The sequence below is a fragment of the Schistocerca gregaria genome, chromosome X, assembly GCF_023897955.1.
Source record: "Schistocerca gregaria isolate iqSchGreg1 chromosome X, iqSchGreg1.2, whole genome shotgun sequence".
In the NCBI taxonomy this organism is placed as follows: Eukaryota; Metazoa; Arthropoda; class Insecta; order Orthoptera; family Acrididae; genus Schistocerca; species Schistocerca gregaria.
In genome coordinates this window covers 188953632-188967241 of record NC_064931.1, presented here as the reverse complement: position 1 = coordinate 188967241, position 13610 = coordinate 188953632, and the positions used below count along the sequence as shown (strand labels likewise).

The window sequence follows — 13610 nt, the reverse complement described above, 5'->3', positions numbered from 1 at the left end:
TAAGCCTGTGAAGTATGGTACCAAAATATTGGCCCTCAGTGATGCAAAAACATTTTATATCATCAATTTTGAACTGTAATGGGAAAAACAGTTCGCTGGGCCATATCTAAAATATATATCTAGTAAATATACAAACAGAACAGAAAAAAACTGGCAACACCACGGAACAACAATGGAAGTGTGTATTTTGAACTGCTGTACATTAACAAATTTCTCTGAACAACCCTCAAAATAGTGTTTCAGAACTATCACCAGATATAATTCTTATAACATGCTTCTGTATTCTGAAATTATCATCCCAGTATGATGAATTTCCCAACAATTTGATGGTGTAACTTATCAGTGAAATGAAGACAGAACAAACTAGTTTCTTTGTTTTTAAATCACTAACAGCTGGAGTCACACATATAACAAATACAGCTGAACTAAGGTTTTTCATTAACTCTAGGGCATGGGCTTTCTAATGAATGTAATCATATGTTTTGTTAAAATTCCTGCTGCTAGTTACTGGGGGGGGGGGGGGGCAGAGGAGGGAAGGGGAGAGCGAATTAAAATAAATAAATAAATAAATAAAACTTTTTAAAACAACCTCTCCTATAGCTCTTACATAAGAAGTTCACTCCTCGAATATAAGTATTTTTCTGTTCTTACTGTTCTTAACATACTGCAACTCCCACATACTTTCTTTGATTAATTTAGGTCTCTTTTTAATATGAAGTAAGCATTATCTTTGCTTATTGGATGGTCTTTGCATTGTAAACAAAAACACAGAATGTAAGCACATGCCTCAGACTGAAATTCACATTAAGAATATGAAGTGTTTGTGCGCCTTACAGATTTATTTAAAATGGGTGCACTGTTTTCACTCCAGCAGTTCGTGCATTGCCCTAAAAAAGCCTAAAAACCAAAGCAAGACAGAGTGCTGTCCACTGAAACATATGTAAACGCATGCATCTCTTTCAGCTTTTAGCTACTCAGATATGGGCGCAATAGCATGTTTTTGCCATGCACACAACATACAGAGTGGCACTAAATATTCAAATATTCCTGTCCAGTGCAAGAGCTGATGAAATACTGATAACAAAAACGTTAAATATGATTTGAAAAGTCAGCAATCTGAAGATAGATATGGTAGCTCAAAATCAGTTATGAGATTAAAGAAAGATCTTTTAAAAGTATTTGTAGAGTGGAAATCAATAATGGACTACATGTAAAAAATTATTTTTTAGGTAGACCTGAAAAATCAAGCTAAGTGGCACTTCCAACAACCCGAAGAGCAAACTAAGGACTACAATTATTTCTCGTAGTGCAGATAAGGCCCGAAAGATAGCAGGATTGTTATGTGCTGACCTACTGTTGAGGCTGAATACAGGTTCAATGCCACAAAGCTTTGTAATTATCTACAGCAGGTGACAAAGACTGAAAAATGTAAGAGGCTGGAAGATTGTCAGAGTGTCAAGTACCTAAGGATCTTGTAAAACTTATGGAGAATGCAACACCTAACAATCCATTTGTGGTTACTATGCTCCAGCCTCAGGACTTTTTCATTTTAAAAAAGTAGCCGACACACACAATAACACAACAAGAATAAATATTTCCAAATGTAGTTGAATCCAAGTGAAAAAAATAGCACCTGGTGTTAAGACGAGAACAGTGTTTAACGAATTTGAAGACTGGAGCACCTACAATATTTTCAAGGAAGGGGTTACCACTGACAAAATAAAGAATTTTATTTTAACATCACAACAATTTAAAAACAAATTGTTCACTGAAGAGAAACAGGATCTGCAACAAATGCTGCTGTCTTTTAAAGTAGCTAACAGAACATTTTTCAAACAGTTAATCAATTAAAATTTCTTTGTCCTTTACAAAATTAAATGAAGGATCAAAAATAATTTAACCACAGTATAATCTCTGCAAAATATTTCAATAAAATAATTATTATAAATAAAACTGATGAACACTTGTGATTTCTTTCATCAGTATTTATCTTGTTTTTGCCGATACCTGTACAGCATTAAGCACATTCTGCGTTTCTAAGAATAAAATATTTATTTTCAAAGGAAGGGAACTTCAAAAAAAATCACAATAGTTGTATGACTCTTGCTGTAGCGATAAATAAAAAATAATGTACTGGTTTTTTCATTAAAATAGTTTTGTTAATAAATAAATAAATAACTAAACAAATACTACGTAACTCGGAATCAGATTTTTTGGCACTTGGCCCATTATTGACTTTTACTCTACATTTGTCTTTGGTTGATTCTTCAACAATCCTTAATGGCCACATTGTTCGCAAGATCCAGCATGGATAAAATAATGTTCCTTTTTATTGAAAATTCAAGATCCGTAAATTAAAAGTAGTAAAACCATAAGACAAAATGGAACTAGTGAGATTCCGACATACCATAATGCGTAGCCCTTGGAACTGTGAAATTATAGTGGTCCTTCTGTTGCTTTGTGACAGATGGTTGGTCCATTTCCAAAGATCCTGAAACAGAAGTACTCGGTAACCAAAATAAACATGAAACCAAGGCCATGTTATGTATTCATTATTATTAACGAATGTGTGTCACAGGCCACACAATAATTAATCACACAGAAGTGTAATATTGTCAGTTAAAATAAAAGATAAGATTTTCTTAACTTCTGGTTGCTTTGTAGACAGAAATTTCATAACAACTGACTCCTTAGCAAGTAACACATATTTCTCTACAAAATCAGTCTTGATGCATCTGTACATACAACACTGCAGTAATATACTTAAAACTGACGTAAGAGGAACAGCTTTTACCCGCATTAATTAAGAAACCATGAACAAAATATGAGGTGCAAACAATAATCAAACAAACTGATTTCTTTTACTGAGTGTGAGGTAAAATGAAATAAAGAGAAAGAAGTCTGACAATAAAATTCAGTTATAAACATGAAAGTTCCATGTTGCACAACACAGTTAAGATAATATTTTTCAAGTGAGACAAAAACTTTTTTTTGGGGGGGGGGGGGGGGGGGGGGGGAGAAAGGGGATGATGGAGCAGGAAGTTGGTAGGTGTAAGTGCAGAGATTCAGAACATAACTATTATTATTTACTGAAATCTTTTTGTTTTTTACTTGTGATAAAATATTTTAGAACTTGCAAAGGAAAAACATACTCTTTTCTAATATTTCTGTAATTCCTCGATGATCTGCTTCAAGTTCATATTTAAATTTGAGAAGTTCCTGATCCAGTTTTCTCAAGTATCTTTCCACCAAGTCATGCATCTGGGTAGCCATTGCCACTTTTTCATCTGAAACAATTATTTAAATAGAAAGAAATATTGATGATAAATACAAAGGACAAACTATAACTTCTATTTGCATACCTGCAAAGTCCAGTGTTCTTATATAGTCTCGGCATATCAGCTGATATTCACGGTCTTTCTCATGTGCTTTCATTCTCCGCGCTGCTGCAAAGAAGAGCTTCACCCGTTTTTCAAGACTTTCAAGGTTATCTGAAAGAAATAAAACCAGCTTTCAATACTATGGCAGGCATTAGGCATCCTTTACAGTTTCAAATATATCTCAACCAATGGCTAATAGTTTCTGTTAAAATTATCCTAATACAGGAAATTAATTGCCACTTACTAAGAGTCAATATAAATGTCAGTATTTACTTGAATTTTTCCTACATTATTGCATATAATTAAATTGTTTATAATTTATTCAGCTTGCTAAGAATGATGGTAAATTATTTTATAGGAAGGCCCTCCACAATTCACAGCAGTAGTAGAAGGACAGCTATAACAAAGTCAGGTATTAGTAAGAATCAAATATATGTAGCAAAATTTTTTTTTTTTTTCAAAAGCAATGAATCTTTAATTTCCATTTCCAGAGATTTTCATTTGCAGCTTATGTTCTGACTACTGCCACTTTCAGTAAACAGTTATGTCAACAAGGTTACATATCTATAGATTACATAAAAAAAGTGACTCATTTCAACAGCAGTCAGTCATAGTTCAATTAACCAGTTTTGACAGGCTGTTCTAGCAGCAGTACATGTAACACATCTCTAGTGGTCATTTAGTCTTAATGAAGTGGCTAATCTATACATTCACTTTATGTTTAACATCATTTGCATGTAACAATGGCTAATTTTTGCCATTTTAGTGGATTCTCAAACTAATTTGAAGTGGGGCGGGGGGGGGGGGGGGGGCCCTATGCAGCATATTTTCTTTTAATCATCAATGGGCAACAACATATCACCTGCTAAGTAGGGTGACTTCATTCTTCTGGCTGTTACTTCCTCAGTGGAGCTACAAGACTGTGCTCCCCTGCTTGAAATCCTTCACTCTCAGCTATAGTTCATCTGTACTGTTTCAAATATCATCATCAGGTCTTCTACTGATTAGATATGGTTATTATGGAATAATTTTTTCTGTGTACTCTTGTGATATCTGATATGACAGTCTAACTTCCAACATGCTAACTCCCACTTCTTGTTTTGAGTTTTGTAACATGTCATTTTTTGGTCTTGTGTTATAATTTAAATACCAAGCCTGTAGTATCATAGTTTATAGATACTGCCAGAGCCAGTTCCTCTAAGATTATTGTGGGTGCTGCGAGCAGTGCTTTGGAAGATTAGTTGACACAAATGCACTTTAAATAAATATAATGTACTCAACTCTTGCAAAAGAACTGCTACAGTGTTGACAACTTGTGGCAGCTGTGGCTACTATAAGCAGAGGCCCAACATGGGCGCGCACCTAAGTACACTTGCGACACCAACTGGTGAAACGCAAGTAATCTCAACTAGAAGCACTCTTGAATCATTAGCAGTGAGGACATAAGATTTGGCTCTTCAGAACACCATACCACATCATAACATCTAGTAACAAACTTTGTTGAATTTTTCATTGCTTTCTGGACATTTCTGTAGTGCTTTTACCATTTGTGTGTGTTGATATTTCTGTTTCAGATCTGTGATTTCCATTTTCTTTCAGTTAAGTTGTTCTTGCTGCCACATATTGATTTAGCTTTAGTATTTTTTGCTTTGCTATAGCTACCTTCAGCCCCCAGCCCCTGTATGCTTGCCCCGCCCTTAGCTGTGCTACAACTGCCATTGGCACCAATGCTCGATCTAACACAGCTTCTTTAGTTACAGGTGCTAAATAATGACCCAGTTTATTGAGATGATGAGGGCCTTCAGTCAAATGCAGACAGCAGTCAGTGAGAATCACAATCAGATGCCACCACCTAGGCAGGGCCACAACTTAGGCAGCCATAATTACTATCTCCATTTCACCTATCTGAGGAGGACAAAGAGGGCTGGATAGAGTACTTGGCCCAGTTTGAAGCTCATGTATCTGCACACCAAACACTAGGTACTGTTAAACAACCCCTTTTCTAATCAATGGCCAGAGTGTGAGTGTATACAACGTGCTGCAAATTGGTCCCCATTTTGTGACCACATGTTATACAATATAAAGAATTAATTTATGCTTTGAATAGATACTATGATGAGAAAGTCCATATGGTGGTTGCATGGTTTAACTTTTTTCAAACTAAAGAAGCAGTCAGGACAAAATTATAGAAAGTGAGTAACGGACTTACATGTGCTTACTAGGTAGTTTAACATTAAATATGAGAATGGCAAATATATTTTGACCTTATGATATGTGACACTATTACTCAGAATGTGGGTGATAATAGAACAAGGAAAAACACTCTCAAGTATCCCAACCCTGCTTTGCAGCAAGTTTTGCAAATTATTGACTATCAAGACTGTCGTGACAGTGTTGTAGATAGTTCTCAATCAAAATTTTCACTGTGACACCTAGTGATAGCACTGCACATCCATGTAAACATACTGCTTAAAAAGTCGAGCATACAGCAGCCTATGAGGCTCAGCATAGTCAGCCACGTAAACAGCCAGGTTAGCAAGGTACTGGCATGAAGTCTTGCCCGCACTGCTCCTCAGTGCATAAGCATCACACATGCCTGTCACAAAACGAAACTTGTTTTTCATTTAGCAAGAACAGACATGTTCAAGAAGTATGCTTCCAGAAAAAGAAGGCTCCCTCTCCTACTATATGCCCACAGAAATCAAACTTTGTTGTACATGTTGTGTATTCTTAACAAAACAGTGCTTCTAGTGTGGATCAGATGTGCAATTCAAAAAACCAGTAACTTCTTCTTCGGTTCATTGCCATTTGAAGAAACTCTTTGTAGAACTTGTGATACCTGGTCAAACTATTCAGTTGCAATTACATGGGTGTCACAGTTTCTTTGCTCAGTCACAATACTAATGATCTTCTTCGCAAGCCCAAGCTGTACAAATCACACACTATGCTTACAGCAAATGATTAACAAGACATTCCAGTCCTCAGTTCTTGCAGCTTTCCTGCTGTGTACCAGAATTTGCAAAAGACTGTATTCACAGAATAGTGCAAGTATATTTGGCCTTGATTTGTTTGGGTGCTTGTGGTAGAAAATGTGTTGTCAGTTACTCCCTTTGATTCGAAGGACAGTGTTGCTCACTTGTGTGCTGGATTCAAAGACTTGTTTGCAGCCAAATCTTCTCATTTCGTTGCGCATGTGACCATAAAAGATAGTACACAGCCACACTTCTTCAGGGTTCACACTGTGCCACATGAGCTCCATGAACAGGTTGCTCAGGAACTTTCACAGTAGCAGAGCAGTGGTGTTACGACACCATCACAGCCAGTTAGTAGGTATCTCTATTAGTACTGATCAAGAATGCTTCAGACAAACTGGGTATTTATGCAGACTTCAAGGCAACAGTGAACCCTCATACAGTGATCGATTCATTTCCTTTACCTCTACCCGATGAACTTATGGACCATTTGGGAGCTGATTGTTACTTCTTCACGACTGATTTATGTGATGCCTACCTCCAGATCCCTTTAGATGAACAATCACAGCAAGTGTTTGTCATTAATACACAAGAGGACTCTTCAAATTCCTTTGTTTGCCTTTTTGAAGTGCATCTGCTCCAGAAATTTTCCCATGCTATTTGGAAGAATTAACTGCATCTGTGCCTTCGTATACAAATTATTTAGATGATATAGTGGTATCAGGTGGCACAGCAGATGAGAACCTTAGTAATTTGTGCACCCTGTTCCAAGTCAGGCCTTAAATCCAACACAAACATACGTGTGTTCTTTAAAACAGAGACTGTGCAGTTGGGGCATGTAATTAATAATCAGTGTGTTCATCCAAAGCAGTCTCACTAGCAAGCAATTCGTGACATCAAACCTCCAAGGTATGTTATTGAATTACCGTCAGTGCTACGGAAGCTGACATATTAAATCCACTTCATTCAGAATACAAATCAAATTGCGGCACTGTTGCACCACCTTCACCACAAGAATGTACCTTTTGTGTGGTTGCTGGAATGTGATATTGCTTTTCGATGCCTCAAAGAAGCTTTTCGCAGTGATAGTTGCCTAGTTCATTTTGTTCCTTCCAAGCCTGTAGTCTTGGCCATGGATGCCTCTTTGTACAGCAGTGATGCTGTACTCTCACAAAGTATTGGTTCTGCTGACAGACCAATGGCCTTTACCTCCAAATTGCTAAACAGAGCTCAGAGCAACTATTTTCAAATGGAGAAAGAGGCTCCTACTATTATCTATGGATACACTAAATTTCATCAGTATTTGTACAGATGGAAGTTCTACCTGGTCACCAACCACAGGACTTTGCACACACTTTTCAACACGGCCCCCAATTGCATTGCACAGGAATTGCAACACTTATCATTCTACCAATACGAGATGATGTACAGTCCCACATCCAAGCATGTCAAAGCACACATACTTTCATGTCTTCCCTTGGGACCAGATGCAGGCTTTGATACAGCAGAAACATCTTGTTGCCACACTGATGCAAGTGACTCTGACACACTGAATCAGTTTCCATTAGATCACCTGAAGATTGCCCATGCCACAGTACTGGATACAGACTTGCAGATTCTGTTGCACTATGTCTTCACTGGTTGACCTCGGACCATGAAACATACTGTTAGCCCAGTAGTTCAAAAATACTTTGCACATCGGCACGACTTGTCTGTGCTACAAGGTGTCACACTTCTATGCACTGAATCTGAACAATCATGTGTTGTGATTCCAAATGTTCTCCAGAGACATGCTCTTAGTTTGCTCCATCAGGGTCACTGGACATAGTCTGCACCAAACTATTAGCTCATTTTCATTGCACATGGTTTGGCATGGACTCACAAATAGAGTAGATTATGGCTCAGTGCCATGCTCACACGAAATACCAGGCAGCCCCTCCTCAACAGTCCTTTAATTAGCTGAAGCCTGACACACCTTGGCAATACCTGCATTTGGATTTTGCTGGATGCTACTGTAACACTTGTTAGCCAATTGTCATCAATGCATATAGCAAGTTTCTTTTTGTGGTTCCCATGTGCTATACAATTACACAGTGCACACATCAAGCTCTGTAATCCACAATTTTGCCTTCAGAGTTTACCAGAGTGGCTTGTGACTAATAATGGACCTCAATTTGTGACGCACTTTTTACACAGCAGATGGATAAACTACGCACCCACCACACATGGGACTAAGCTTTGCTGCTATTCTTGTCGTCCTACTGCTCCCAGCATCACAACAGCACATGACTGGTGGTGTTGCTTCAAGGACAGCACCACCACACCTTGCTCCAGTTGCTGCACCCACACCGGCAGCTGTCACCTGTCACTGGGAATGTGGCAACATCATAAAGTTGCTTACCAATTGCACATTTTTGATACAGGGTCCAGGAGGATTGCAGCAATGGCACCCTGAGTCAATTTTACAGCTGTAAATTGCATGATCCTGTCGCCAAGAAGTAGCAGACGTCCACAGTTGTTGGTCCCCTCCACTCTGCAGCTAGCCAGGGGACCGTCACACCTCTTCAAGAAACATCTGCAGTTTGATCAGCAGAAGACCTTGTACCATCACTCAGTCTCGTTTCTCAGCTAGTGTCCTGGGTAGGTCTTAAGGCAAATTCCATGATTCAGACACGAGGTTGACTCCAGCCACAGCTTCAGCTCCTGTATCCTCACCACTTCCTGCAGCCATAATCCCCCCTCCCCTCCCCTGCCTTCCAATGGTGAAGCGGTTCATGAAGGGGGGTGGGGGTGTAGTACTGTAGCTTATTGGTACTGCCGGAGCTGGTGCCTCAAAGATTCTTGCAGGTGCAGGGAGCAGCACATCAAACATCACCACCAATGAACTATCTCCAACTTGCCAACCAATGAAGACTACCAGGACAGTGTTATAAGTGACAGAAACCTGGGCACCAGTCAGCTAGTTCAATATTGCTTCTAGCCAAGATTATCTGTGTGCCACTAGTTGGTTTCAAATGTTAACTGAGTTCTTGATTGCTAGCTCTACCATCAAACATTCAGTGTACTTAGACGCATGCCCATGTCGGGCCTCTGTTTATAGGTAGCCACAGCTGCCCCAAATTGTCAACAGTGAAGCAGTTCTTTTGCACAAGCCGAGTAAATTATATTTATTTAAAGTGCACTTGTGTCAACTAATCCTTTGCTTGGCTTTTATGATTCCTTAGGCGACAAATCCTGCAGCCACCTTCCACCCATTTATCATTAGCAGCAAGGACGTAACATTTGGCTCCTTGGAACATAACGGTTACTGGTTCACATCATAACAAGGATAGAAACTGTTTTATTTGCTGCTACAATTCCTTACTGATGTCTTCATTTTCATTCTAATTCAAGGCAACACCTAGATTGCTTGGTATATCTTATGAACTCTGAATAAAGTTGCTACCCACTGTGAAACTATTTGTGACACTTTTGGGACTAAACAACAGTGGAAGCCTCCATGTATACATGGCTTACCTTGCAGTGAATCTCTGGGCTTACAGAGAGACCCATCAGGATTTGTATGTGAAATCACCAACCAGGAAAAATACCTGTGGTTTAGGCAAGCAGTTTGGACATGAAGATAAGAAATACTTCTTACTTTTGGCACATCTATTTGAATTAGCAAACTGGCACTCAAGATCATGGAATATGTGAAATACAGGAAGGATATTCGCAACTGCAAATATGGACAACCATCAGCTGTAGAGGGGAATGACGACAATGAAAATTTGTGCCAGCCCAGGACTCAAACACGAATTTCCTGCTTATCGCGAGCAGTCACCTTACCATTTGGCTATCCGTGCTTGACTCATGGCCAGACCTAAACTTCCATATGTCGTCAACCACACATCTACGACCTGTGCTCATACATCTGATATGTACATTGCCGTACAGGTGAGACATTTTACTTGGAAATCACTAGCCTCATGTCGGCAGATAAATACATATTGCAGTGCCTGTGTTATTCTCAATTATGAAGCATCATAATGGAATTTGCATCTTAATTCATAAAAACACAGGAACTGCAATATTGTATCATATTATGGAATACAGGCTAGGTACTGATGAATACTGATGATGTAAACGGGATTTTCACATCACATGGTGGCAAGACTAGTCATCATACATCCATGGCAGCAATTCAACGAACCCTCGACATCCACAGAAACATACTGTGACACGGTGCAGACTAAACTGTGACAGGACATCACAGAAATATGATATACATGGTAAGCCACTATGGAGCAACTTAGAGTGCCTTCAAAGGTCCATGAAGACAGTGGTCTATGATATAATGGTTCTGACTGTGCATTTTGTGCATACTCAAATACTAGCAAATCAAGATAGCACACCAAACCCATTTGGATGACATTAGTTGTACCCAGATAACTGACAGATCAGATGTCAGTAATAGTTTGCTGGAGGAGGTTTAGGAAGTAAATTTCATTTACAATGTGATTTCATGACTCTGAAGAAGATTCCAGGAGAGAGATTAATTAGCAGTATGGTCAAGATCAACTAAATGCTACAGCAGAGACCCAGGAGAGTTTTGTTGCTTAATTACCCAAATATATCTCTCAGGCCAACACATGATCTGCCCATCTAGAGATGTTGCGTGTCTTGCACACTGTGAGCGAGCTCAGGAACAGTTGGGTAGTGTCCTGTACACAAAAAGAGTTGAGGTTTACCTATGCACATGATTCCTATCATCTGCCCTTTTGGTTCACTCTGGAACTCTTTACAACACTATCAATGTTGTGGAAAAGAACCAATATGGCAACAGCACTGTTGAAACCTCTGCGGTGGTATCATGTTTAGAGCATGTACACCAGCACATGTTACCTAGGAGTAGTGTGACAGCTGTTCTATACGAATAACATTACACAACAGTAAATGGGGGACTCTTCTGTGTTACATGTGGATGGCTGAGGTGGGGGGGGGGGGGGGGGGGAGGAGTGGGGGAACCTAGTACCTGCAACATGAAAAAGTGGCCATAGCCAGACTTGTGTCCAACTGAACATGCACAGAACACTAGGTTGAAGGAATGCAATCCTAACATTGCCTCCATGATCTTTGGTGAGCTCAAAGGGGCACTTTATCATCAATGGCAGACATTACTGCAAACCAATCTGGACACTTGTTCCACAATATGGGGCACAATTATATATCCTGAACTGCTATGCAAGGATATCACATTCTGCACTAATGCCACAAATTTTGTGCATGCTTTATGTTGTTCTGTGGATCTCATAGATCCCTTACTCATGGACATAAGTGTATCTTTAGTCCAAAAGGGAACCATCTGTTGCGTTAATTAGAAAATCAAATAAAGGCAATTTATGTATATGATTCTGTTCAACAAATGTCAAATTTTATAGTACCTTTGAACTTGTTACACTGGTATCTAGTATTGTGGTGCTAAAATATTTGTATTCCTGACTTTTTTTTTTTTTTTTTTTTTTTAATATCTGCCTTTGCATTCACAATCCCAAAGTAACAGTAGCCGTGGTTGTGGGATCAATGACAGAAAATGGGTTTGCACAAAAAGTGATTAATAATTTTCCTGTATTCTGGCACATAACTGCGAGAAGAGCTAGAAAGTAGGAACTTAACAGAATATGTAAGTAGAATAAAACTGATTCCCTCTTCAGGCTACACTGTTATAAATGAAACATAAATATATCATAGATGTTGAAAATCTGTAGTGGAGGTGGTAGTAGCAGCAGTACTGCAAAGCAGGGGCACCGCTTTGACATAAGACCAAAATTTCTTACGATTTTCTGCCCAGTCAGTACATAGAACTTTACTTTCGAATTCATTGAACGCCTCTCGCATAGCCCTCCTTACACTACATTTCACTTCGCGTAATTTTTGTTTGTCTGCAAGGCTTTGGCTATGTTTATGTTTGCTGTGAAGTTCCCTTTGCTTCCGCAGCAGTTTTCTAACTTGGTTGTTGTACCACAGTGGCTCTTTTCCATCTCTTACGATCTTGCTTGGCACATACTGACCTAACGCATATTGTACGATGGTTTTGAACTTTGTCCACTGATCCTCAACACTATCTGTACTTGAGACAAAGCTTTTGTGTTGAGCCGTCAGGTATTCTGTAATCTGCTTTTTGTCACTTTTGCTAAACAGAAAATTCTTTTTTAATATTTCTATTTAAGGCTGAAATCATTGATGCAGTAACTGCTTTATGATTGCTGATTCCCTGTTCTGCATTAACTGTTTCAAATAGTTTGGGTCTGTTTGTCACCAGAAGGTCTAATATGTTATCACCACGAGTCGGTTTTCTGTTTAACTGCTCAAGGTAGTTTTCAGATAAAGCACTTAAAAATATTTCACTGGGTTTTTTGTCCGTACCACATGTTATGAACGTTTGAGTCTCCCAATCTATATCCAGCAAATTAAAATCTCCACCCAGAACTATAACATGGTGGGGAAATCTACTCGAAATATTTTCCAAATTATCCTTCAGGTGCTCAGCCACAACAGCTGCTGAGCCTGGGGGCCTATAGATACATCCAATTACCATGTCTCAGCCTGCTTTAACCGTGACCTTCCCCCCAAATCATTTCACAGTTCGGATCTCCGTCAATTTCCTTCGATACTATTGCGCTTCTTATCGCTATAAACACGCCTCCCCCTTCACCGTCCAGCCTGTCTCTGCGGTATACATTCCAATATGAGTTTAGGATATCATTACTGTTTACGTCTGGTTTCAGCCAACTTTCTGTCCCTAGTACTATATGGGCGTGGTGACCATTTATTAATGAGAACAGTTCTGGGACCTTTCTATAGATGCTCCTGCAGTTTACTATTAGCACATTAATATTGTTATTCCCTGTTGCATTTTGCCTACTCCTACCTTGCCACATCTCAGGAGGCATCTTGTCGGGCCTAGAGAGGGAATTCTGTAACCTAAAAAACCCCCATGTGCACTCCACATGTACTCTGTTACCCCTGTAGCCGCTTCCGGCATGTTGTGCATGCATGACCTATTCAGGGAGACCCTACATCTCCACCCGATAGCGGAGGTCGAGAAATGTGCACCCCAGATCTCCGCAGAATCGTCTGAGCCTCTGGTTTAAGCGTTCCACTCGGCTCCAAACCAGAGGACCGCGATCGGTTCTGGGAACGATACTAAAAATAGTTAGCTCTGATTCCACCCCGCGAGCGAAGCTTTCCGCCTTCAGCAATTCCGCCAACCGCCTGT

At 39.4% G+C, this 13610-nt stretch overlaps 1 protein-coding gene across 2 annotated transcripts in view; it reads right to left on the bottom strand.

The window, feature by feature from the left end:
• Positions 1–13610, bottom strand: part of LOC126298377 (inhibitor of growth protein 3-like) — a 171589-nt gene that overhangs the window by 14598 nt on the left and 143381 nt on the right. For both annotated transcript variants that reach the window (XM_049989686.1, XM_049989685.1), the window contains 3 exons: positions 3363–3491; positions 3153–3287; positions 2408–2491 (listed from right to left, as the gene is read on the bottom strand). In XM_049989686.1, coding sequence (XP_049845643.1) covers positions 2408–2491; positions 3153–3287; positions 3363–3491 — 348 coding nt within the window. The remainder of the gene's footprint in view (positions 1–2407; positions 2492–3152; positions 3288–3362; positions 3492–13610) is intronic.